The sequence below is a fragment of the Equus asinus genome, chromosome 7 (genome assembly GCF_041296235.1).
Source record: "Equus asinus isolate D_3611 breed Donkey chromosome 7, EquAss-T2T_v2, whole genome shotgun sequence".
Taxonomy (NCBI): Eukaryota; Metazoa; Chordata; class Mammalia; order Perissodactyla; family Equidae; genus Equus; species Equus asinus.
Window position 1 is genome coordinate 83,336,192 of NC_091796.1, and position 20,494 is coordinate 83,356,685.

The 20,494-nt window shown below is 39.5% G+C and overlaps 1 protein-coding gene across 14 annotated transcripts in view; it reads right to left on the reverse strand.

Moving 5' to 3' along the window:
• MLH3 (mutL homolog 3) overlaps positions 1 to 20,494 on the reverse strand; it is a 34,228-nt gene that overhangs the window by 5,969 nt on the left and 7,765 nt on the right. For 5 of the 14 annotated variants that reach the window (XM_070514072.1, XM_014835709.3, XM_070514073.1 and 2 more), the window contains exons 3-13: positions 20,072 to 20,170; positions 19,298 to 19,383; positions 18,188 to 18,292; positions 17,037 to 17,109; positions 12,254 to 12,325; positions 10,598 to 10,709; positions 9,424 to 9,583; positions 4,520 to 4,543; positions 4,335 to 4,413; positions 2,213 to 2,364; positions 658 to 1,216 (exon numbers count right to left, since the gene is read on the reverse strand). In XM_070514072.1, coding sequence (XP_070370173.1) covers positions 1,094 to 1,216; positions 2,213 to 2,364; positions 4,335 to 4,413; positions 4,520 to 4,543; positions 9,424 to 9,583; positions 10,598 to 10,709; positions 12,254 to 12,325; positions 17,037 to 17,109; positions 18,188 to 18,292; positions 19,298 to 19,383; positions 20,072 to 20,170 — 1,085 coding nt within the window. In that variant the 3' untranslated portion in view covers positions 658 to 1,093. Of the gene's footprint in view, positions 1 to 657; positions 1,217 to 2,212; positions 2,365 to 4,334; positions 4,414 to 4,519; positions 4,544 to 9,423; positions 9,584 to 10,597; positions 10,710 to 12,253; positions 12,326 to 17,036; positions 17,110 to 18,187; positions 18,293 to 19,297; positions 19,384 to 20,071; positions 20,171 to 20,494 lie in introns of those variants that run through there. The other 9 variants (XM_070514074.1, XM_044774025.2, XM_014835710.3 and 6 more) reach the window with 9 other exon arrangements.

The window sequence follows — 20,494 nt, forward strand, 5'->3', positions numbered from 1 at the left end:
GGCTTGATGAGCAGTGCCATGTCCGCACCCAGGATCTGAACCGGTGAAACCCTGGGCCACCAAAGGGGAGCATGCAAACTTAACCACTTGACCATGGGGCCAGTCCCTCTGAAAGAGTTTTTTGTTTTTTGGGGTTTTTTTTTTTTGTTTTTTTTTAAGATTGGCACCTGAGCTAACAACTGTTGCCAATCTTTTTTTTCTTCTTCTTTTTCTCCCCAAAGCTCCCCAGTACATAGTTGTATGTTCCATTTGTGAGTGCCTCTGGTTGTGCTATGTGGGACGCAGGCTCAGCATGGCCTGATGAGTGGTGCCATGTCTGCACCCAGGATCTGAACCAGCAAAACCCTGGGCCGCCGAAGCAGAGCATGGGCGAACTTAACCACTCAGCCATGGGGCCAGCCCCTGAAACAGTTTTTAAAGAGGCAATAAAACAAACAAAAACCCAGGAACAGGACTTTAAATTTTTTCTATCCTATCCTTTTCCTTGTTTCTCTTCTTATCAATAGTATTTATCCCTAAAATAATCTAACTGCAGGCCTGATGGAAGACTGTAGGGACTGGTTTTCTTGAGCATACAGAAACTCTTTAAGTCTGAGATTTAGAATGTAAAGCAGCAGCAGAGGGAAGTGAAGACAACTGAGGGAAGGAGGGACTCACGGAGCACAGCCACGGGCAGTTGAGGAAGGCCGACACCATCCTTGAGAGTTCAGTGTCAGGTAAATTACATCAATGCAAATTATGAGACTGGAAAAACTGCAAAACAAAAACAAAATAACCCCCATCCCACCCCAAGAAAAACCACAAACAAATCAACCAATCAATCATTAAATTTTATCTCTAAATAAGTTACAAAAAGTAGATATTATATGGCAACCTCCTCTGTCCATGGCTACAAATGAATGAACAGTGTAGGCCTGAATTCCTCTGGTCCTCAACCAGAGGGATCATCTGCTCAGGGAAGACTGCCAGCGCTTGGTTGCTCGGGTGCACTGGGTGGATGCAGTCAAGACTCCCAGTGCCTGCTGCTCATGCTCTCTGCACAGAGGCAGACAGTTAGCACCCTGTGGTTCCTAGTCCATCAGCAATTCCGTTCTCATGGTGGCTCACAAGGAGGCATGGATTCCTGCAGCCTTTGTCTTGTATCACATCCTTGTGCTTTTCCAAAGAGATGCCAGGCCTGGGCCATTCTGCAAAGTCTAGCAAGATTAGGTTTAATCTATGGGAAGAAAGAGAAGAACTCCAATTAGCACTATGAAAAGCCAAGTAGCATATAAGTATTTCCTAATTAGGGCTATTCAAATCTGTTTGGATTTCTATTCTGGATTCGGAACAGATTATAGGTTTCCTTAGGATAAGTAGGACTGAAAACTGTAAGTCTGGATCTCCCTCTCTCCAGGAATGGAGACAAAACTTTCTTCACTGTCATGTGAAACAATAAGTTTTTCATGGAGTAAAATCTACTGGATGAGTCAGAAAATATTAATGCCTGAAAACTCCAGGAAAGAAAATACTTTACAGCCCTTAGTAGAAAAGGTAAGCAAGAGAAAAGGTTTTGGAAAACAGCAACATTCCTATTATGCTCTCATGTTCTGTTTCATTTAAGATTCTAACAAAGACAGAAAATGTTCTTTAATTTAAACCACTCTGTGCCTTTATTGCATTATCCACATCATTGTTCCTGGGCTGCTGAGTAATCAGCGCCAAAGCATAATGTGGACATCTCCTAAGCTTGGTTCCTTGCCTAATGACCCCCAAATCATAACTCTAGAGATCGGTGGAGATGGCTGCCATCTCCAGCAAGGTCACCATTTCCAGAAAGTACCGTCAAGCAGCTGGCTGTTTAGGCTATATTTATTTGCCAGTGGTGAATTGGGTGTGTTTCTACCAACTTCCTGTAGCCCCAGAGAACCTGCGCATCTTATCAACCTAGAGCCAGCAGGCAACAGACGCTCAGGACATGTCAGTCTGTACGTGTGTTAAGTTTAAAATACAAAGGCATCCTGTGTATAATCTGACAGTTCTACCTAAGCTCCATTTTTCATTTGAGCTAGAAGATAAAATTGTGAGACTTCATATAAAACTTACAATGCATATTTTTCAAAACTCTTGTATTTTGGAAAGGATTAAAACAGATTACATTAGGATAATAGGAGCCGGAAAAGAAAGAAAAGATAAACTTTGCTCCCTGTTCTCCTGTTAGTCATTACTGTACCTGTTTTTCCTGCTCCAAGTGGTCCATGTCAGCTAATGGCAGCATAGAAGGTCTCCCGTGAGCACACTGGAATGGCAGCTGGCACCAAGACAGGGCTTCAATAAGGCGACAGCTCTCCTCTAGGCTCAGGCCATCATTAAACTTAATGGCCCCTAAACGAAAGACAGAAACAAGAAGGTTATGGTGCGTATGGTGGGAAACCAGTGCTGACCCTGGGTCAGAGCCAAATATCTGGGAAAAGTAAGACATTTCTTAAGCTTCTTTCACGTGACTTTAATACTGCTTGAAATTGGCACTTACGGCCACGGGTGAAACTATGGCTTCAGGACTGGATTGTCTCTCAGCTTTTCCTTACGGGGTCGTTGTCTTTCTAATCCCTGTAGGAGGCATTCCTTAACTTGTTAGGATTTTGCTGTCAGAGTTTTTCTTGTGAAATCAAGGTCATCTTTGTCCAGAGTCAATCTATCACCAAGAGCTCTCATTGTTTCCCTACAATGTCCACTTCATTTGCTCCTTTTTTCGACTTCCATAATAATCTTCATAATCTGAACTCTCATATTGTCATAACCTGCCTTTATGCATACATTAATTCACTCAGTCAACAATGTATTTATTTATTAAGTATATACTTAATAAATATTTACTTATTATTTATTAAGTATATACTTTGTCTTAGGAGCTATGCCGGGCAGTGAATGAGACAGATGATCTCTGCCCTCATGGGCTTATGATCTAATAGGTGAGACAAACATTAAACAAATAGTTACACAGTAATTTAAATTACATATTTAAGTACTATAAAACACAGAGTATGAAAGAATATATAATAGGAAGACCAAACCCAGTTTAGGAAGGTCAGGGAAGGCTTTCCTGGCAAAATGGTAGTTAATCTGAGACCTTAGGTTAAGAAAGACATGGTTAATTGAAGAAGCAGGAATTTCAGACAGAGGAAAAAGGCAAGAGCAGAAGTTCAGCACACAAGAACAGGACCAAGGAAGCAAGCTGGAATGTCAGGGGCAAGGTGGAGAGTGACGTGAGATGAAACTGGAGAGGCAGGCAGGGGCCAGATCATGAAGACCCTTGTGAGCCATGGTAAAGAAGAAAATTTTTATCCTAAGAGCAATGGGTAGTCTTTGGCACATTTTAGTTAGAAGAATGACATGCTCAGAGGAATGCTTAACAAAGGAAACATCTGGTTGCTGAAGGAAGAATGGCTTGAAGGGGAGTCAGAATGGACATGGAGAGACTAAGTAAAAGGACTCAACAGTGGCAAGAACTAGGAAGGCGGCAGGGGAAACAGATCACATTGGAGAGATTTCAGATACATTTTGAAGGTAGAGATGCTGAAATTTGGTGATGGAGTAGATATGAGGAGTAAGTAAAGACAGGATAAAGGTGCGAAGGAGTTTAGGATGTTTGCAGGAGACAAACTAATGAGGATTTGAGGTTACTAAGCCAGGAAAGACAGGCATGAAGAGAGGAGAAGGTTGATGGAAAATAGAAGGAGGGAGGGTGTCAGTGGATTGGAGACCCCACTGTGGTCAAATGATAGCTGCAGGGGCTTCTGTAGCTGTCATGATCCCTAAAGTAAGTTCCTCCAATACCATTTTCTATATTTTATCATATTACCCTACTCAAGAACTGTCAATGATTCTAATGCCTTCTGTACAAGATCTAACGGGTTTGTTGTGACCTTCTAGGCTTCTATTCTTTCTTACTAGCCTAATTTCTGGATACTCTTTGCTGCTCCTCATATAACTAATTTGTTTCTGCTTTTGGTCTCTGCACAGGCTGTTTCCTCCCCCTGTAGTAAGCTTCCCCTTCCATCCTATGAATCTGTGTCCCTCAGCTCATTCAAAACTTGACTCAAAATGCACCTCCTCTAGGTTTTACTCCTTCACTCGTAAGTCAGCCTGCATTATGGCCAAATATATGTGTTGGTATTTTGCTTTCTAAAAGTAATGTTTTAGTGTTCATTTTTAGTGTATTCAGTTACTTGATCTAAACTGTACCCTCCAAGTAGCACACAGTAAAGGTGCCTTCTCCTTCTCTCATAATTGCTGTACCCCTGCACGTGCTTAGCCGCAGAGGCACACAGTAGCTGGTGTCTGGAGAGACTTACCATGGCAGGCTTGGGATGCCAACACCTTCTGGACAGTCAGTGGCAAAGTCCCTTGGATGCCTCCTGTAGTCTGGAGTAGCTAATGCATAAACACATTCTTTATTGATGGGAAAAGGACATGGGACAATGGAGCCTTTTGTGTGTGGTGCTTCTGTGTGAAACCCCAAAATAAGAGAAAGGCTTACCTCCACTTGTTCGCGAATAAATTCCTACAAAGCAAAAAGGAAAACAGGCATTAATCTACTATTAGAATTGTCCTTTGATAGTTTACAAAATAGCCCAGTGTTCTTCTTTAAAATATGCCTCTTAAAGGAAAGAGTTCCAGCTATATAGCACTTAGGTGCATAATTTATTTCTTGTAAGGCACTTTGAATATGAAATATCAAGACAACTGAATAGACTCTTATTGAACAGAGAATATATTTAGCTACTGAAACTGCCCCCAGAGACAGCTCATCACTTCAAGAGGTTATGTGACCGCTCAGAGCAGCCTTGATGACTCAACTGATTCTAATATCAGGGAGATGTCTCGTTAAGAGGCTGTCTGTTTGCATTTATAATCTTAGCCAGAACGAGTGTAATATTACATGCAAACAGAATAAATACACAATCATCATCAGCACAACTGTGCACTCAGTATAACACTTGCTTAAATATCATAAACATAAGTAGTTATTTTAGTTCCCATAGGCTTTTTTTTTTTTTTGACAATTCCCTTCAGGTCAAAAAGCTTATTTTCTGAGAAGTTTTGTTAAGAAGTTTCTCCTCCCTTGCATATTTCTGTCCCTGGGGTAGCCTTTTCAATAGTTATATCCCTATAGATGTTAATATTTACAAAAGGACTTGAAAGAAATTTAAAGCAGACACTATTTCATGCTACCAATTTGTTTAACCTCTGGAGGTACTGTTTTGAGATATGCCACATTTAACAATTTCTTTATAAGAAAACACAAGATTTCTTTACTCCTAGAAAGGGCTATATGTAAATTAGCTTCCTAAGATTATAACACAGTAGATTTCTTTTTAAACTAGACTCAGAAAATACTCTCCCCCCCATATGCACTCTAGTCCACCATGCTTATAAATGAGCATATTTACTAGAGCTAGGTGGTAGACACTATATATTTTTTAAAAGCCATGTATTTTCCCAAACAAACCTGAACAGAAAGATGTCTCTTAATACCTGACTCTCTACAAAGCTTAGTGTGGATGCAGATCAAGCCTAATTCTTTGCTATTCTCTCTGTGCTTATACCTCTGGGACTTGTAAAGCATCAGTTTGTAAGCCTGGTGAAGGGGAAATGGATCTTACTCTCTGTTATTTCATATTTCAATGGTTCGATTAATGCTAGATAATTTAAATAATACTAAAAAGGCTCATTCATCAGGCTAGAGGATAGAACTTTATAGAAAGATGTATTAGTGATCTTTCAACTGCTAGGACTAAGGAGCTACCTCCTCCCCTTCAAGATACCAAAACTGTTCCAGCTTCTTCTAGAATCAACAAAATCTCTCCTGATCAGCCTGACTTAACATAATCAAGATTTGCTGAAACCATAAGCTTTGTCTCAATTTGAAGTAAACTTCTTACCAGTAGTCTTTGAAGTCACTTTAGGAAACGTTCTTATTACAATTTTCTGGTTAAATACTTAGGGATTGAATTACAATAAAAGATTCTAACAGATCCTATCTTTTGGATTTAAAACAGCTTGGAGGAGGAGCCCTAGAGAAAAATAAGCTTTTTGGGAGAAAAGAGCACAGCAGAAAGCAAAGCACAGGGTGTCTCATCAAAGGGCACTTTGGAAAGGGTAAACCAAGTCCCAGAGCTGGCACTGTGAACTGCCTCTTCCTCAAGAACGTCTCCTCGCCCTTAGCCTACAAACACGCTGAAGTCTCTCCCATCTGAAAACCAACACCCCTCCTCAACCCTGTGTCCTGCCCAGCACTTCCCGACCACCCCTAACTTTTGCCTATCACCTTCTCTCTCTCTTCTGTATGCAGTGAAGTTCTTGAAAGAGGAGCCCACTTAGCTCCACTTCCTCTCCCTTCCCATGACCCCTTGCAAAGTCTTCTGCCCCACTTCACCCCCAGAACACATTCCACAAGGTAACAAAGTCTTCATTAGGGCCAAATCCAACTTTTCAGGCTTTACTCCATGGCTATTGTTGACTATTCCCTTCTTGCTTAAACTTCCCTTGTTTTGGGGAATCTTACTTTTTTCTAGGTTTTCCTTCTCTCTCTGACTAAATATTTTCAATCATCCTTTATAGTTTCCTCTTTTTGGCAGTAGCTTTCCAGACCTTTGCCAAAACATATACATCCCGAGAGCTGGTATTCCTTTACCCTCTTCTCTTTTTATTCTTCATATTTTCCCTAGACAAGCTCGCTTCCTCTAGACCCCTTTCCAGCTTCTATTATTAAAATATATGTACTGTTAACTTCCAAAAAGATATGTATAGCCCAGACTACTTTGCCAAGCACTAGATCATTAGGCTGCCCATACACTGGACATCCCCACTGGAAGGCACATTCAATGTATCCAAACTTATGCTCATAATCTAACTCTCCAACCAGGTGTATATTTTCTTTTTCTCTCAGTGGCACCACCATCCTTCCAGTCATCCATCATTCAAGCTAGACCCTCAGAATCATTACTTATCTTTTCTCCTTTATCCCTTTTATATTCTATTGCTTACCAGGTCATCTTGATTCTACATTCCAAATTATGTTTCAAATATGTCCCTCCTTGCCATTCCCACTGCTACCGACTTCATCAAATCCTCATCCTCTCTTATTTGAATCAGTGCAATAGCCTCTCAACTGCTGTCTCTGCCTCAAATCTTCCCTTGTCAAGCTATCCCACAATTTATGCACTAAATCTATCTTCTAATTTTTATTTTTAGATATTACTAATGTAATTCAGATTTCTCAAAAAATGGTAGACTGAGTTGATGTGGATATGGCTGTGCTCCAAACAGAAAGAGCAAAAGAAGGAGTAAGAAACCAAAATGAATAAAACAGGACACTGTGAAAAAAGAACAGATAGACTTGAGAAATAACTAAATAAAAATTCTGGAAATAAAAAATAAAGTCATTGAAATAAAAAACTCAGTGTACAACCTAAACATCTAATTAAACAATAAGTGAAGAGAGAATTTAGTTCACTAGAAGATAAATGAGGAGATTTCCCAGAATGTATCACAGAGAGATCAACAGTGGGAAATATGAAAGAGAAGTTGAAAGACATGGAGACTAGAAAGATAAGGCCCAGTAGACATCTGACAGGACTTCTAGGAGATGAGAGAGAACAGGGGAAGAAGCAATGTTTGAAGTGATACAAACTGTACATTTTCCAAATAAAGAAGCATGATGAATCCCAAGAAGGAAATGAAAATAAATCCCTAAGAGATACATCATAGGGAAACTGCAGAACACCAAAGACAAAGAGAAAATCTTAAAAGCAACCAGAGAGAAAAATCAGATTACCTACAAAGTAACGATAATTAGATTGACAAGGGACTTTTAATGGGAAAAAGTGAATGTCAAAAGTAATGGAGTATTTTCAAAATGCTGAGGGATAAGTGGCAAGGTGGGATTCTGTTTTTAGCTAGACAATCATGCAAGTGTGGACATAAAGACATTTTCAAAGACAATTTATAATTCATGGACTCTTTTTTTTTTGAGGAAGATTAGCCCTGAGCTAACATCTGCTGTCAATCCTCCTCTTTTTGCTGAGGAAGACTGGCCCTGAGCTAACATCTGTGCCCATCTTCCTCCACTTTATATGTGGGATGCCTGCCACAGCATGACTTGACAAGCGGTGCCATGTCCGCACCCGGGATCCGGACCGGCGAACCCCGGGCTGACGAAGCGGAATGTGCGCGCTTAACTGCTGTGCCACTGGGCCGGCCCCTCATGGACTCTTAATAAAAGAACTTTTAAAAGATTTACTTCCATAAAAAGAAAACTGAATACAGAAAGAATAAGAAGGATGCAAGAAGCAACAGTGAACAAAGTCTCATAACATTTTGGTTAATCTAAATAGACACTGACTATAAAATTAACGACTACCAAGGGGATTACAAAGAAGGTGGAATTAAAATACTGGTAACAACATGGAAGATGTGAGGGGAGTGATGGAAGACAAAGAGTTGTAAGGTTTTTGTACAGTTAAGGAAGAGAAAAGAGGAACAAATTACCTTTAAACTTTGTTAAGTACACACGCTAAAATTCAAGGCTAATCTAAAGGAATACAAATGGAATATGTAACTTCTAAACCAGTAGAGGAAATAAAGAAAAAGAAAAAGAAAGAAAACGCTAATAGAAAACAGGAAAAGAGGAGAGAAAAGGCAACAAAGACGAAATAAATTATATTTCTTGTAAGAAAAAAAACAGGAAACAAGTAAAGTAAGAAGTAATGGCCTCTTCATCACCTCCAATGCCACATCCCAGCAGCACCTTTCCCGACCTTTACAAAACATATGTGTAGAGTACTCATATTTCAAATGCAATGCTCAGAATGTAGTTTACTCTTCTTCATTGGCTGCCTACAGGATGAAATGCAAACTACTTAGCAGAATACGTAAATCCCTGTATGACCTGGCCTTGACAACCTATCTTGCCTCGCCTAGTCCCACCACTACCCCAAATAGATCTTAATTTGCGCCACATACATTGGTAGTTCCCTAAACACAGGACCTGCTTCAAGTCTTTGATATCTGTTGCTCTGTCTAGAACGTTCTTCTCTCTTCTTCTGTACTTGGCAGGTTCCTGCTGTTCTATAAGACTTTTCGTAAAAAAACAGCTTTCTGTGACAGTTCCCTTGACCTCCACCTCCTGGGTACAGTAATCATTCTGTATTTCCATAGTACTTTTGAACATACTTCTACTGGCCAAATTTCACTACATTATAATTACTTAAATGTCCTTCTTCCTCACCTCAAGCTAATTCATCTTTGAGTCTCCAGCACCTGGCAGACAGCAGGTATTTCATAAATGCTTATTAAATAAAAGATGAATATAGAGTTTCTAAACAAAATACGAGGTTACGACACTCAGCAGTTCCCTCAACAGCTGCAGCTACGGCTTACCTCCACGATACTCTTGGTCACAGTAGCTCTTCCTCTCCGAAGTTCATTAGCTTCTCTTTCTACAAAACACAGGGGCACTTTTCCTACAAGGACCAGAGAATCACTAGTGTCTGGAAATATAATTTCAAGGCCAAGATCTTCCAGACTGTTGTGGTAACACCTAGAGAGAGACCCTCAAATGTAAAAGTACTGCTTCATTCACATTTCAGTGCTGGTTCCAAGTACCTGACAGTTTCTCAAAACCTGCCACAAGCTTTAAAAGTTGTGCTGTTTTTCTGACACTTATGGGTGTTTATTTGGGACTTTATCATCACATTTCCTGTTTGAATTACAGTAACCATCATTTTTTTTCTCTTTGCCATTGAGAAAATCAATTTGTTTCTAAGTCTTGTTCCTAAGTTTTTATTCTTCACTGAGGAATTGCTAACTTCTTCTCCTTGTTGGCACTTAGGAGTTTGGCACAAATAAAAGAGCTGAGAACGTTTTGAATCAGCATTAAAGCAGGGAGATAATTAACAGCCCCAGGAACTGAGAAGTCCTGATTAACGGGATGTAAATAAAGGGATCTGCCTCTAATATAAATTATGCCCCAGAGAAAAAGATTTATTGGCAGTGGCATATTCTCAAACCTGAAATAAATTCAGAGACAATTCTGCCTTTTTCATTTCCAATCATTTGTGCTGTCTAAAAGTAGGAAAACATCCTACTTGTGACTCACTACATGATTTGCCCCTTCCTTGCGGCCCCACGTTTTACTTTTTTCCCAGCATGATTACGGTAATGAAAACTAAGAATCTAGAATGCACTAAGGCAAAGCAGAATGGAAGCAATTACTGCAGTAACTTTGCTTTCAGAAACAGCACAGCATAAACACTGACTGTTCCAAGAAACGTTAAGAGTATTCTAAGCCAACTGCTGGAAAAAATTATCAGGGAAACTCTATCCTATACACAACAGCTGTGATATAGTGGAAAGAACAGCATTTGGAGTCAGAAGACCTGCATCTGAGTGCCTGCTCCACTACCTAAGAGCTGTTGTGACCTTGAACAAGTCATGTAACCTCTCCTGGTCTCAGGTTCCTTATCTGAAAAAGGAACAGTAGTCATGCTTATACCTCACAGAATTATCGTGAGAATTTACACTGTCAACCTCACATCCTCATGGTGGTACTAACCGTAAGAGTCTCCTCTGTTCCTCTGTCACTGATATCTCTAGTGGAGGACTTATAGTGGAAGACAGTAATTTCTTCCGACCAGAGCCTTGTGGCTGTTGCTTCTCATAGGAATCTATTGGGAGAAAGACGAATGAGTTAGGAGTAGGAAGTGAAGTCTTCTAGATTCATTTTCAGATAAAAATGAAGCATATGAGGCACAGCCATGTCATTATTATAGTGCTTAGCAGTGTGTTCAATATTCAGTTTTATGCTTTCAATTTCCATTATTGAAGTCAAACTAGTAAATATTCAGTCTGTTTATTCATTTTAGCAGTATTTTCCAAAATAAGAAATACAAGACTTAAATCTTACATTCAAATGAACAATGCAATGTTCCCATAGACAGTCAATAAATGTGATTTTAACAACAGAGGTGAATAATCTGGATTATTGGGGAAATACAATGGGTTTACTACACAATCCTATGGCTCAGGAAGGCTTCCCCATTCCTTCAGAAGGGTTTCCCAGTCTCTGAAGACAAGTAGTCAGTAGTATTCTCAAATGGTCCAGGGCCTTAGCAAGTAAGTTTTTCTAATATTGTTTTTACTACATCTTCGCTAACAATTAGGTCTTGATTTTATAAGGAAAAGTGAACATGGAAGTAACATCACGGCCATTCTAGTCCATGGAAGATCTCTCTAGGTCCTCCCCTGCCTAATTCTTTGACATTAGGGTTTTTCATTACTTGACCACAGGAGTAAAGATTTTCCTGGTATTTTTCCTCTTGGGGAACACACTGCCTCATGATGAGAAAAAGGGTAGCAAAGATTAAAAAGCATGTCCTGACTTTGAAAGGATAATAACAAATTAGTGATATGGTTGCCTCTGAGGAGAGAAACTAGGTGGGATGAGGGACAAAGGTAGAACAGAGACTTTATTATATTCTCTTTTGTGCTGCTCATACTTGAACCTATTTAATTATACTCCCTACTCAGAAACAAATTAAATTTTAAAATAAAAACAATATATGGGGGAGCCGGTCTGGTGGCATTTTGGTTAAGTTCATGCACTCTGCTTCAGCAGCCCAGGCTTCACAGGTTCAGATCCTGGGCACGGACCTAGTACTGCTTGTCAAGCCACACTGTGGCGGCATCCCACATAAAATAGAGGGAGATGGGCACCGATGTTAGCTCAGCAACAATCTTCCTCAAGCAAAAAGAGGAAGACTGGCAACAGATGTTAGCTCAGGGCCAATCTTCCTCACACACACAAAACAAAAACAAAAACAAAAAACCATATATTGGGCCTTCTGAGCTGCTGGTGGTCTCTACCTGTTGAGCTGTGAAGAAGGCACACCAGGATCACATGGGCATGTGGAGGGCATCTTTGTGCTGGATGTCACAATAAAGCAGCCTGATCCCTCGATACCCAATCCTTATGGTTGATGATAAGTATATGGCAAATATGCCTTTGACCATGTACGACCCACATATTTGAATCAGTAAAGTGAACTACTACATTCTTTCAGTTATAAAAGAAACCAAACCAGAGAACTTCAGCTTAATTTTTTAAACATACAATTCATCTTTTCTCACAACAGTCACAGAAAAACTCTTTCAGGTGCACTAATTCTGCTGGAGAGCCTCAGATCTTTTCTAGTTCTGAACAGGTCCTTACCAATAATAAGCTGCTCCAAACGGACACGCTCATGGGCAGCATGCTGATCCACCAAAACCAGCAGGTTTCCACCTAAAAGATTAGTAAGGATCACTGGAGCTTCAAATTCTCAGATCACGATTAAAATGATCATGTTGTGTTGAGGGAGAAGAGCTTAATTCAAACTGTTTAACAAGAGGAGCATAAGAGAAACATATATACTGAGTAGTAACAGTTGTATCTTTTATTTTCTAAAAAATCAAAATTATGGGGGAAACGACAACAAATTTATCCCTGATGAAAAACTGTTTAGTTCATTAGTATTTCATTTATGAAACACAGTTAAAGCCCTACATTCTTACTGTTTAAATCCTGATTTTGCTTTTTTAATTCAAATTTGATACAATGAAGTATCATTAAACTACACATTATTATAATCAGCTGACCTTGATTTGCAAGCTACTCTGGAACCCAAGAAGAATGCAATCCTACTACACTTCAGATCAGAGGTGAGCAAACTTTTTCTGTGAAGGGCCAGACAGTAAATATTTTAGAGTTTTGGGACACATGGTTTCTGTCACAAATATGCAACTATTCATTTTGAACCAAAGCAGCCACAGACAACAGGTGAATGTTGTAGCTATGTTCCAATAAAACTTTATTATGGACACTAAAATATTAATTTCATGTAATTTTAATGTGTCAAGAAATCTTCTTCTTCTTTTGCTTTTTCCCCCCAACTATTTAAAAATGTAGAAACCATTCTTATCTCCCTGGCTATACAAAAATAGGTAATGGCTGGATCTGGCCCACAGGCCATAGATTGCCTTGCTTTAGACTCAGGTTTCTCAAACTTTGACAGGCCTACGAATCACCTGGGGATCTTATTAAAATGCAGATTCGGATTCAGTAGGTTAGGGGTGGGACACAAGACTCTGCACGTCTAACAAAGTCCCAGGTGTTGCTATTTACAGACCATGACTTTGACCAGCAAGACTTTAGACTCTCAAGTGCAAGAGAGGAGGCAGAATGTCCTGACCCAAAAAGCCAAACCTACAGGGAAATCTCTTTCTCATTGACACGTCTGATTCATAGTTACATTCATACATCTTTTTAACTTGTAATTTTATTACTTTTGGCCACAGAGCTGAGGTTTATTGCTACTGATTATATAGAAATAAAAGTTCTCCTCTTGAATTTGTTCAAAATAGATAATGCCTATTTTTCCTATTTCTACTAAAGATTAAAAAACTGTTTCTATGGCACCATCAAATTCATGGCATGAGAGATTAAGCTTTAAAGAAAAAAAGGAAATAATTTTTTGACAGCAGTTCAACCACAGAAACAGCTCCAAAATGTTGAATTTTAAACTCCTTTGAGGATAGGAGGAGTTGCAGCTGGTTGTGATGAATACTGAACATCCTGTATTGGGCAAAACAATGGAATAAATAATAAATTTTGAGGGAGCAACCTCAAACTTGAAACTAGAGCCAAGGTGAATTACCAAGAGTCAGGGACCCGAAGAAGTCAACCTTGTACCTGCCTGTGGAGGAACGGTTTATCGTCTACGTAGCGTTCATGACATTTTCCATTTCTTGAATGAAGCAGAATATATTAAGGTAATTTACTCATGTCAGAAGCTGTATTTTTGATATTCCAACACAACAGAATAGAAGCTTCATAAGGGCAAGGACTTTGTCTGTAATATTCCCAGCATGTGTATCAGCACCAGGACATAAGAGGCACTCAGTAAATAGTTACAGAATAAATGAATGCGTCCTTATTCTTTTGGGTATCATAAGTGAACAACTGTATGTTATCGTAGGTAGAAACATGCAATAAAAAATGCCAATATATGGCATTAATTTCACTATAATTTAAAACAATAATGTATTTGTCCCTTGTAAAAATTTGTGCAAATATTAAAAGTAAGTCAATTATAGGAATAGCTTGCTTTTGGTATTTGTGAGCGACAGTAAAAACACTCACATTTTGATTTAGAAAATGTATTTATCTAAGAGTATTCTTTGGTGACAGCCAACGAATACAATAATAATATAGAATCTCAAGAGAAATTCAGAGGGCCATTTTTCTTCTTCGAACATCCGCAGATTTTGTGGCTACATCCATCTCAGGTGCCACTAGTGGAGGTTTTGGGATTAAACAACAAAGAATTCCAGGCAATCAAAACTTTAGAAAAAAATCTAGTCATTTTCTAGAAACAGTAGGGAAGAAAACTACTAGAATTTGACCTTTACTAATTCCATATTTATGATAATTAGGACAGAACTGTTGGTTAATTTGCCTTTGATCTACTACGACATTTACTTAATAAATCTACAATGTAAACAAGGTAAAAGGGAATATTTTGAAATACAAAGAGAATGAACTGCTTTCAAACTTTAGAAGCACTCGCCTGCAGGTTTACCTGTCTGGAGCTGACCCCTCCACTGGTGCCAAGGGTTCTCGGCCACTCAGGCCTTTTCCAGAACCTTACAGTATAAAACATTCCTTGTAAATGTGTTCAAGAGTCTCCCAGTTTGGGGGGAAAAAAAAAAGCCTTCTCTAAGCCTCATCCTCCTTCAGTCCCTCTCTTCCATGTCACAGATTTCCGAGGCTCTCCTTGTGGTCTCTGTCAGCATCCTGACCTATTTCTTCTCTGAAACAGCTCTCATTTATTTAAGTCTCTGACTTCCACTGTCAGGAAACTGAATGGATACTTTTGGTCTTCACTTTAACCTCTCAGCAGCATTTAGTACAAAGTCTTGGTTTTGCAACAGTACCTTCATCTGTTTTCCTCCTATTTCTCTAGCTGTTCCTTCACAATCTCTCTTGCTGGTTCCCCCTTTTCTACCTAGCTGTTAAATGTTGGAATTATTCTAGATTCAGAATCTCTCCTCTCGTCACTCCTCACTCCTTTTCTAGGTGATAAAATGTACACCCATGACTTCAATGACCAACTTTATGCTGACAACTCACATTTATATCTCCATGTCAGAATGCTTCTCTAATCCCAGACTGTAATATCCAACTACATTGTTGACATCTCTTCTTGAACATTTCAAAGAGACTTCAGACTGAACTCATGATTTTCACCTTGCCTGCCTGATTCTCCTCCAATCGGGTCCTGCAACATCATCCACTCAGTTATGGAGGTCAGAAAACTAGGAGTCATCTTTGATATACCTTCCCCATATCTAATCCACCACCAAGCCCTGTTCACTTTATCTCCTAAGTATCTTTCCAATGCATTCACTTCTCTCTAGTCCACCCTGGTCCCAGCTAACCATAATTTCTTAGATATTGCAATATCCTTCACACAGTCTCTCTGCCTTACTGGGACTCCACCCCCACACCCAATCCATTTTCAACACTGCTACCAGAGCAATATTTTCAAAATGCAAATGTGATGTGACACATGCCACTGCGAAAACAAACTAAAAACGGAAAACAAAAAGCTTTCAATTGTTTCCAGTTGGTGTTGGGACAAAGAAAAAGCTTGTAAGCGGCATTTACAATCTGGCTGCGACCTCCTTCTCTAGCTTCACCTCCTTGCTCTCACTCCAGCTGCACTTGCCCTACTTCCTCTCACTGAATGGGAGGAAATCACAAAGTGCATGTGTTATTCCCTCTGCCCAGGGTCCTCCTCCCTCCCTCTCTCCCTCCCTCCCGTACCTGGTTACCTCATCCTCACACTTCTGATCTCACTTTACCAAGAAAACCTTCCCTGACCTCCCAGACTAAATCAAGTCTCCCACTCCACATCATCTTGCTTCTCTCCTCCAAAGCACTAGCTACGGGAAGAACTTTAACATTTGTGTAATTATCTGTTTCTGTGCCATGTATATTTTTTCCCACTATCGTATCCCTAGGGCCTGGTACAGTCTCTGGCATGAAATAAGCACTCAATCAATATTTGTTGCATGAGTTAAGGTTATAATTTACAAACTACTATTGTTTTATTAAAGCAGGTCACCAAGTAATTATATGTAACTCTTGATAAACCTAGCAGAGTTCATTATATAAACTTCTATTATTATAAATGGAATACATGAAAATATTATTTAAAAGTCAAACAACAGGGGCCAGCCCCATGGCCAAGTGGTTGGGTTCACACGCTCCACTGCGGCGGCCCAGGGTTTCACTGGTTCCGATCCTGGTTGCGGACATGGCACCGCTCGTCAGGCCATGCTGAGGCAGCATCCCACATGCCACAACTAGAAGGACCCACAACTAGGATATATAACTATGTACTAGGGTGATTTGGGGAGAAAAAGCAGAACAAAAAAGAAAAAAAAGTCAAACAATATAAAATATTCTAAAGAGTAAAAGACGAAATTTCCCCTTTGCCCATTCCCATTCTCACTCCCAAGGTAACAACTACTAATAGTTTAACGTGTATCTTATATATATGTATATATATATTTATATATATAAAAAACTAGGGTCCGGCCCCAGGGCCGAGTGGTTAAGTTCACACGCTCCGCTTCGGCGGCCCAGAGTTTCACCGGTTCAGATCCTGGGTATGGACATGGCACTGCTCAACAGGCCGTGCTGAGGCGGCGTCCCACATAGCACAGCCAGAGGCACTCACACCTACAGTATACAACTATATACTGGGGGGCCTTGGGGAGAAAAAGCTGAAAAAAAAAAAACTAAATGTACTTTAAAACTGTTGTTTCATAATATCAATTCAGAGAGGTTTTCCCTAATCTGTCCAAATCACTGTATATAAAAAAAATCCTTAAAAGGAAGTTATCAGAAGACCAGCTGTTTATTAATCAAAGCTAAACTCCATTCTTACCTGCCTCACCATTCTCTTCAGTCTTAGTGCTCATTAAACAGGCAATAAACTTGTTATCCACTTGCTGGAGAACCTGCCACACATTCAAATAAGCAGTACAACACTAAATAAAAATTAACAAAGGCTTATCTGCATAGAAAGAGACAAAACTGTACTTAATTTAGAGTTGTTTGCATTATAACATTCTTATCTAAGACTGAGGGAAGGTGCCGATGAACCTGAGGGAGTCCTCAGGAAGGATAAAGAATGGGCAAGTAGAGCAATCAGAAGACATAAAGGAAAGAAGACCACATGGCAACACAGACTGAGGCATCTAAGAGGGACATGCTAACAAAACTTTAGAGCAGACCTAGAATGTTCCCAACAGAACGACTCTTATTAATAGGTAATATGATCAGATTGCTAAGAAATAAGGCTGAAATAAATTTTGGAAATTTATGAAAAAGTGAGGAAAACCAGTTTGGAGGAGCTAGTCCATTAAAAGCCACCCTGGCATTAGACTTTAGTGGCTCCTCTCTGTCCAGGTACAGATAAAGTTCCCTCATTGGCCCCTAATCTACACCACTTGCCCAGGGTCTATTTCTGGCCCAAGTGCTTGCTCTGTTCTGGTACCAGGTAAACGCCACATTAGTAGTTTACCTAGATCTGTCTAACCTCCTGATTTGATTCCATATTGAAATCAAGGAGACGAAGACAGCCAGAGTGGTACAGAGAGGGCAAACTAGAAAAGCAGATGAGACAAGGGGTCCCTTTTGTTAACAGAACTCCTCAATCTGGGGTCTCCTGAGCAATGTTGTTTGCAGCCTCACACAACAGAGGGTCATTTAAAAAGGGACACTGGTGCACATTTAAGGACAATGTCTCTACAGTACTCAGTCAAAATATGAAGTCAATATATAATCTTTGAAACTGTGGGCCTGAATCCATAATTTGTTCCTCTAAACCTGCTCATACTGAGGACATTTTTTTCTTTGTAATTGTAATTAGTTCTTTGCTTTTTCTTCTGATGATAAAAGTTCCAGTAAGATTTAAAAAAACACATGTGCCTTGACCTGGGTGGTCTATATCATTAACTAAATCCAATTTCACAAGAGTTAGTCTAGCTTACGTCTTAAGTATATTTTTAAGAGACTTCAAAGTCAATCTTTTACCTGCATCGAATGAATCATTTCTTTAGTGAAACGATAAGGATACAAGATGTTGTGAATTTTAACTGCTAAGCTCTCAGCCTGGCCACTGCTTACATCAAGAGCAACCTAGAAAGAACCAGCACAAACATCATTTAAATTTTAATTTTTTTATGTCTGCAGAACTAGAGATTTTACTAGAGATCTCAAAGTGCCTTAAAAACGTTCATTTTCACAGAACCTATTAGAGGTCAGTTGAATTCGGGGAACTTATAGAAACTCAAAAGGCTCTACGAATTATTAGTCTTTTTTTTTTTTTTTTGGAGGAAGATTAGCCCTGAGCTAACTTCTGCCACCAATCCTCCTCTTTTTTGCTGAGGAAGACTGGCCGTGACCTAACATCCATGCCCATCCTCCTCCACTTTTTTGTACGTGGGATGCCTGCCACAGCATGGCTTGATAAGTGGTGCATAGGTCTGCACCCGGGATCCAAACTGGCAAACCCGGGGCCACTGAAGTGGAACGTGCAAACTTAACTGCTGTGCACCAGGCCAGCCCCTTTGAATTATTAGCTTTAAATAATAATTTTTGTTTATAAACAAAATTACTGACAGAAATCAATATTGTTTCAGAATAACATTCTGTCCATGCTCCATGCTCAAGCCTTTAAAGATATCTTAACTGAAGAATCAGGAATCAAAGGCTCAATTATTATACACCTCATTACAACACACAAAGTACATTCTGTGATAACCCACTGAGGACAGAACGTATGCTCAGGTCCAGTGATGAACTGTTCCTCCAGTAGAAGATTTACTGCTTTATCTAATGATAACAGGTTTCATTATCACCACCTTAAATACTTCGCCAAAACTGCAAGTCAGGGTTTCTAAGAGTGGTAAACACATTCGATATTCACACACTGATTACACACGTTTAATCCAAAACGTCTGAACTCCCAATATGCTATGAATTCTGATTCTCTACATTAAATACTAATTTCCAAATAAACTATTTGGAAACATGCCCACTTTGCATTTGTAATTACAAATTAGTACAGTCCTTCATGCCAACACCCAACTTAAATGAAATTCAAATTTTAAAACAGGCAAAGAAAAATTGCTGCAGACCCACCTCTGGATAACGAGCAAATACGGGATTGTCCCATTCTGAGAACAAAGACTGAAGCGATTCACTACCAACAGCATCGGACACGGTATCTAGGGCAAAAGGGGACAGGTAAAGTCGGCATCAATGGCCTCAGGGAAAAGGGTGAATGGCATCTCATATTTGGTGTGGTGTAGCTCAAGACCAAAGATCAGACATATTGTTCCAATATTCTACAAATGTTCAGTGTTTGCTCTATCTCTAAATTGTTTTGATCTGTTATTTTTAAAACTACAATTGATGACCGTATCCTCCGGCATTATAGCTTTTTCTCCAAATTATTTTCAAGAGAGATTTCAGAATACAAGTCCAGAAGAAACTGGTTCAAATTAGTAGCCTCACTTCCTTTAGGTAAAAATATACCTTCTCTATTTTCAGAAACAAAAAAAGAAAAAAGAATAAGTGTCGTTAGCTTTTTGTGTAGTAAGAGTTTTCTTACATAAAACTACTGCAATATGGAGTGCAACTCCAATCTTTAAAAATAAGAACCATTTTCTCCAACACAAGACACCACAGACTGCATAATCACCCAGTATTGACCTCAAGTCTGGAAAAGTAATTTCTGATCTAAATGCATGCACTGAAGTACTTAGTTCTGCTGTTAAATAGGACTGTGGGGAACTCTTGGTTCTCTTAAGGCACAGCTGGCACTGATCAAGCTCAATAATGCAACCCTGCTTGTTTTCGAGTTAGGGGCACAGTGTGTGCTAAGAGTACTGGCGATCTCTCTTATTACCCTACCTCTGTTACTCTGTCTCATCGCAGTCCTCTCTTCCCGAGCTCTAGGAAGGAAAGGAAGAACAAGGTCGCTTCTAAAAGGATGACACCTGTACTGAAATCCTAAATACAAAAGAGAAAAACCTAGATATTTGAACTCAAAATATAAACTATTAAGAAGTTAAGTTACACAAAATCTCTTTATGCACAAACTGAATTGAGACATAAGGCAGACTAGTAAACACTTGACTGAGAGTCAGATGTTCTGTAATGAAATTATTCTGCTAACTTAGGAATCTACATTAATGCTTAGTCCCACTATCCATCTAAACCAGACAGAATGAGGACCTCAAATAGACCACTGATTCTCAGTGGAGGCAATTTTGCTTGGGGAACATTTGGCAATATTTTGAGACATTTTTGGTTGTCACAACTTGGGTGAGGGGT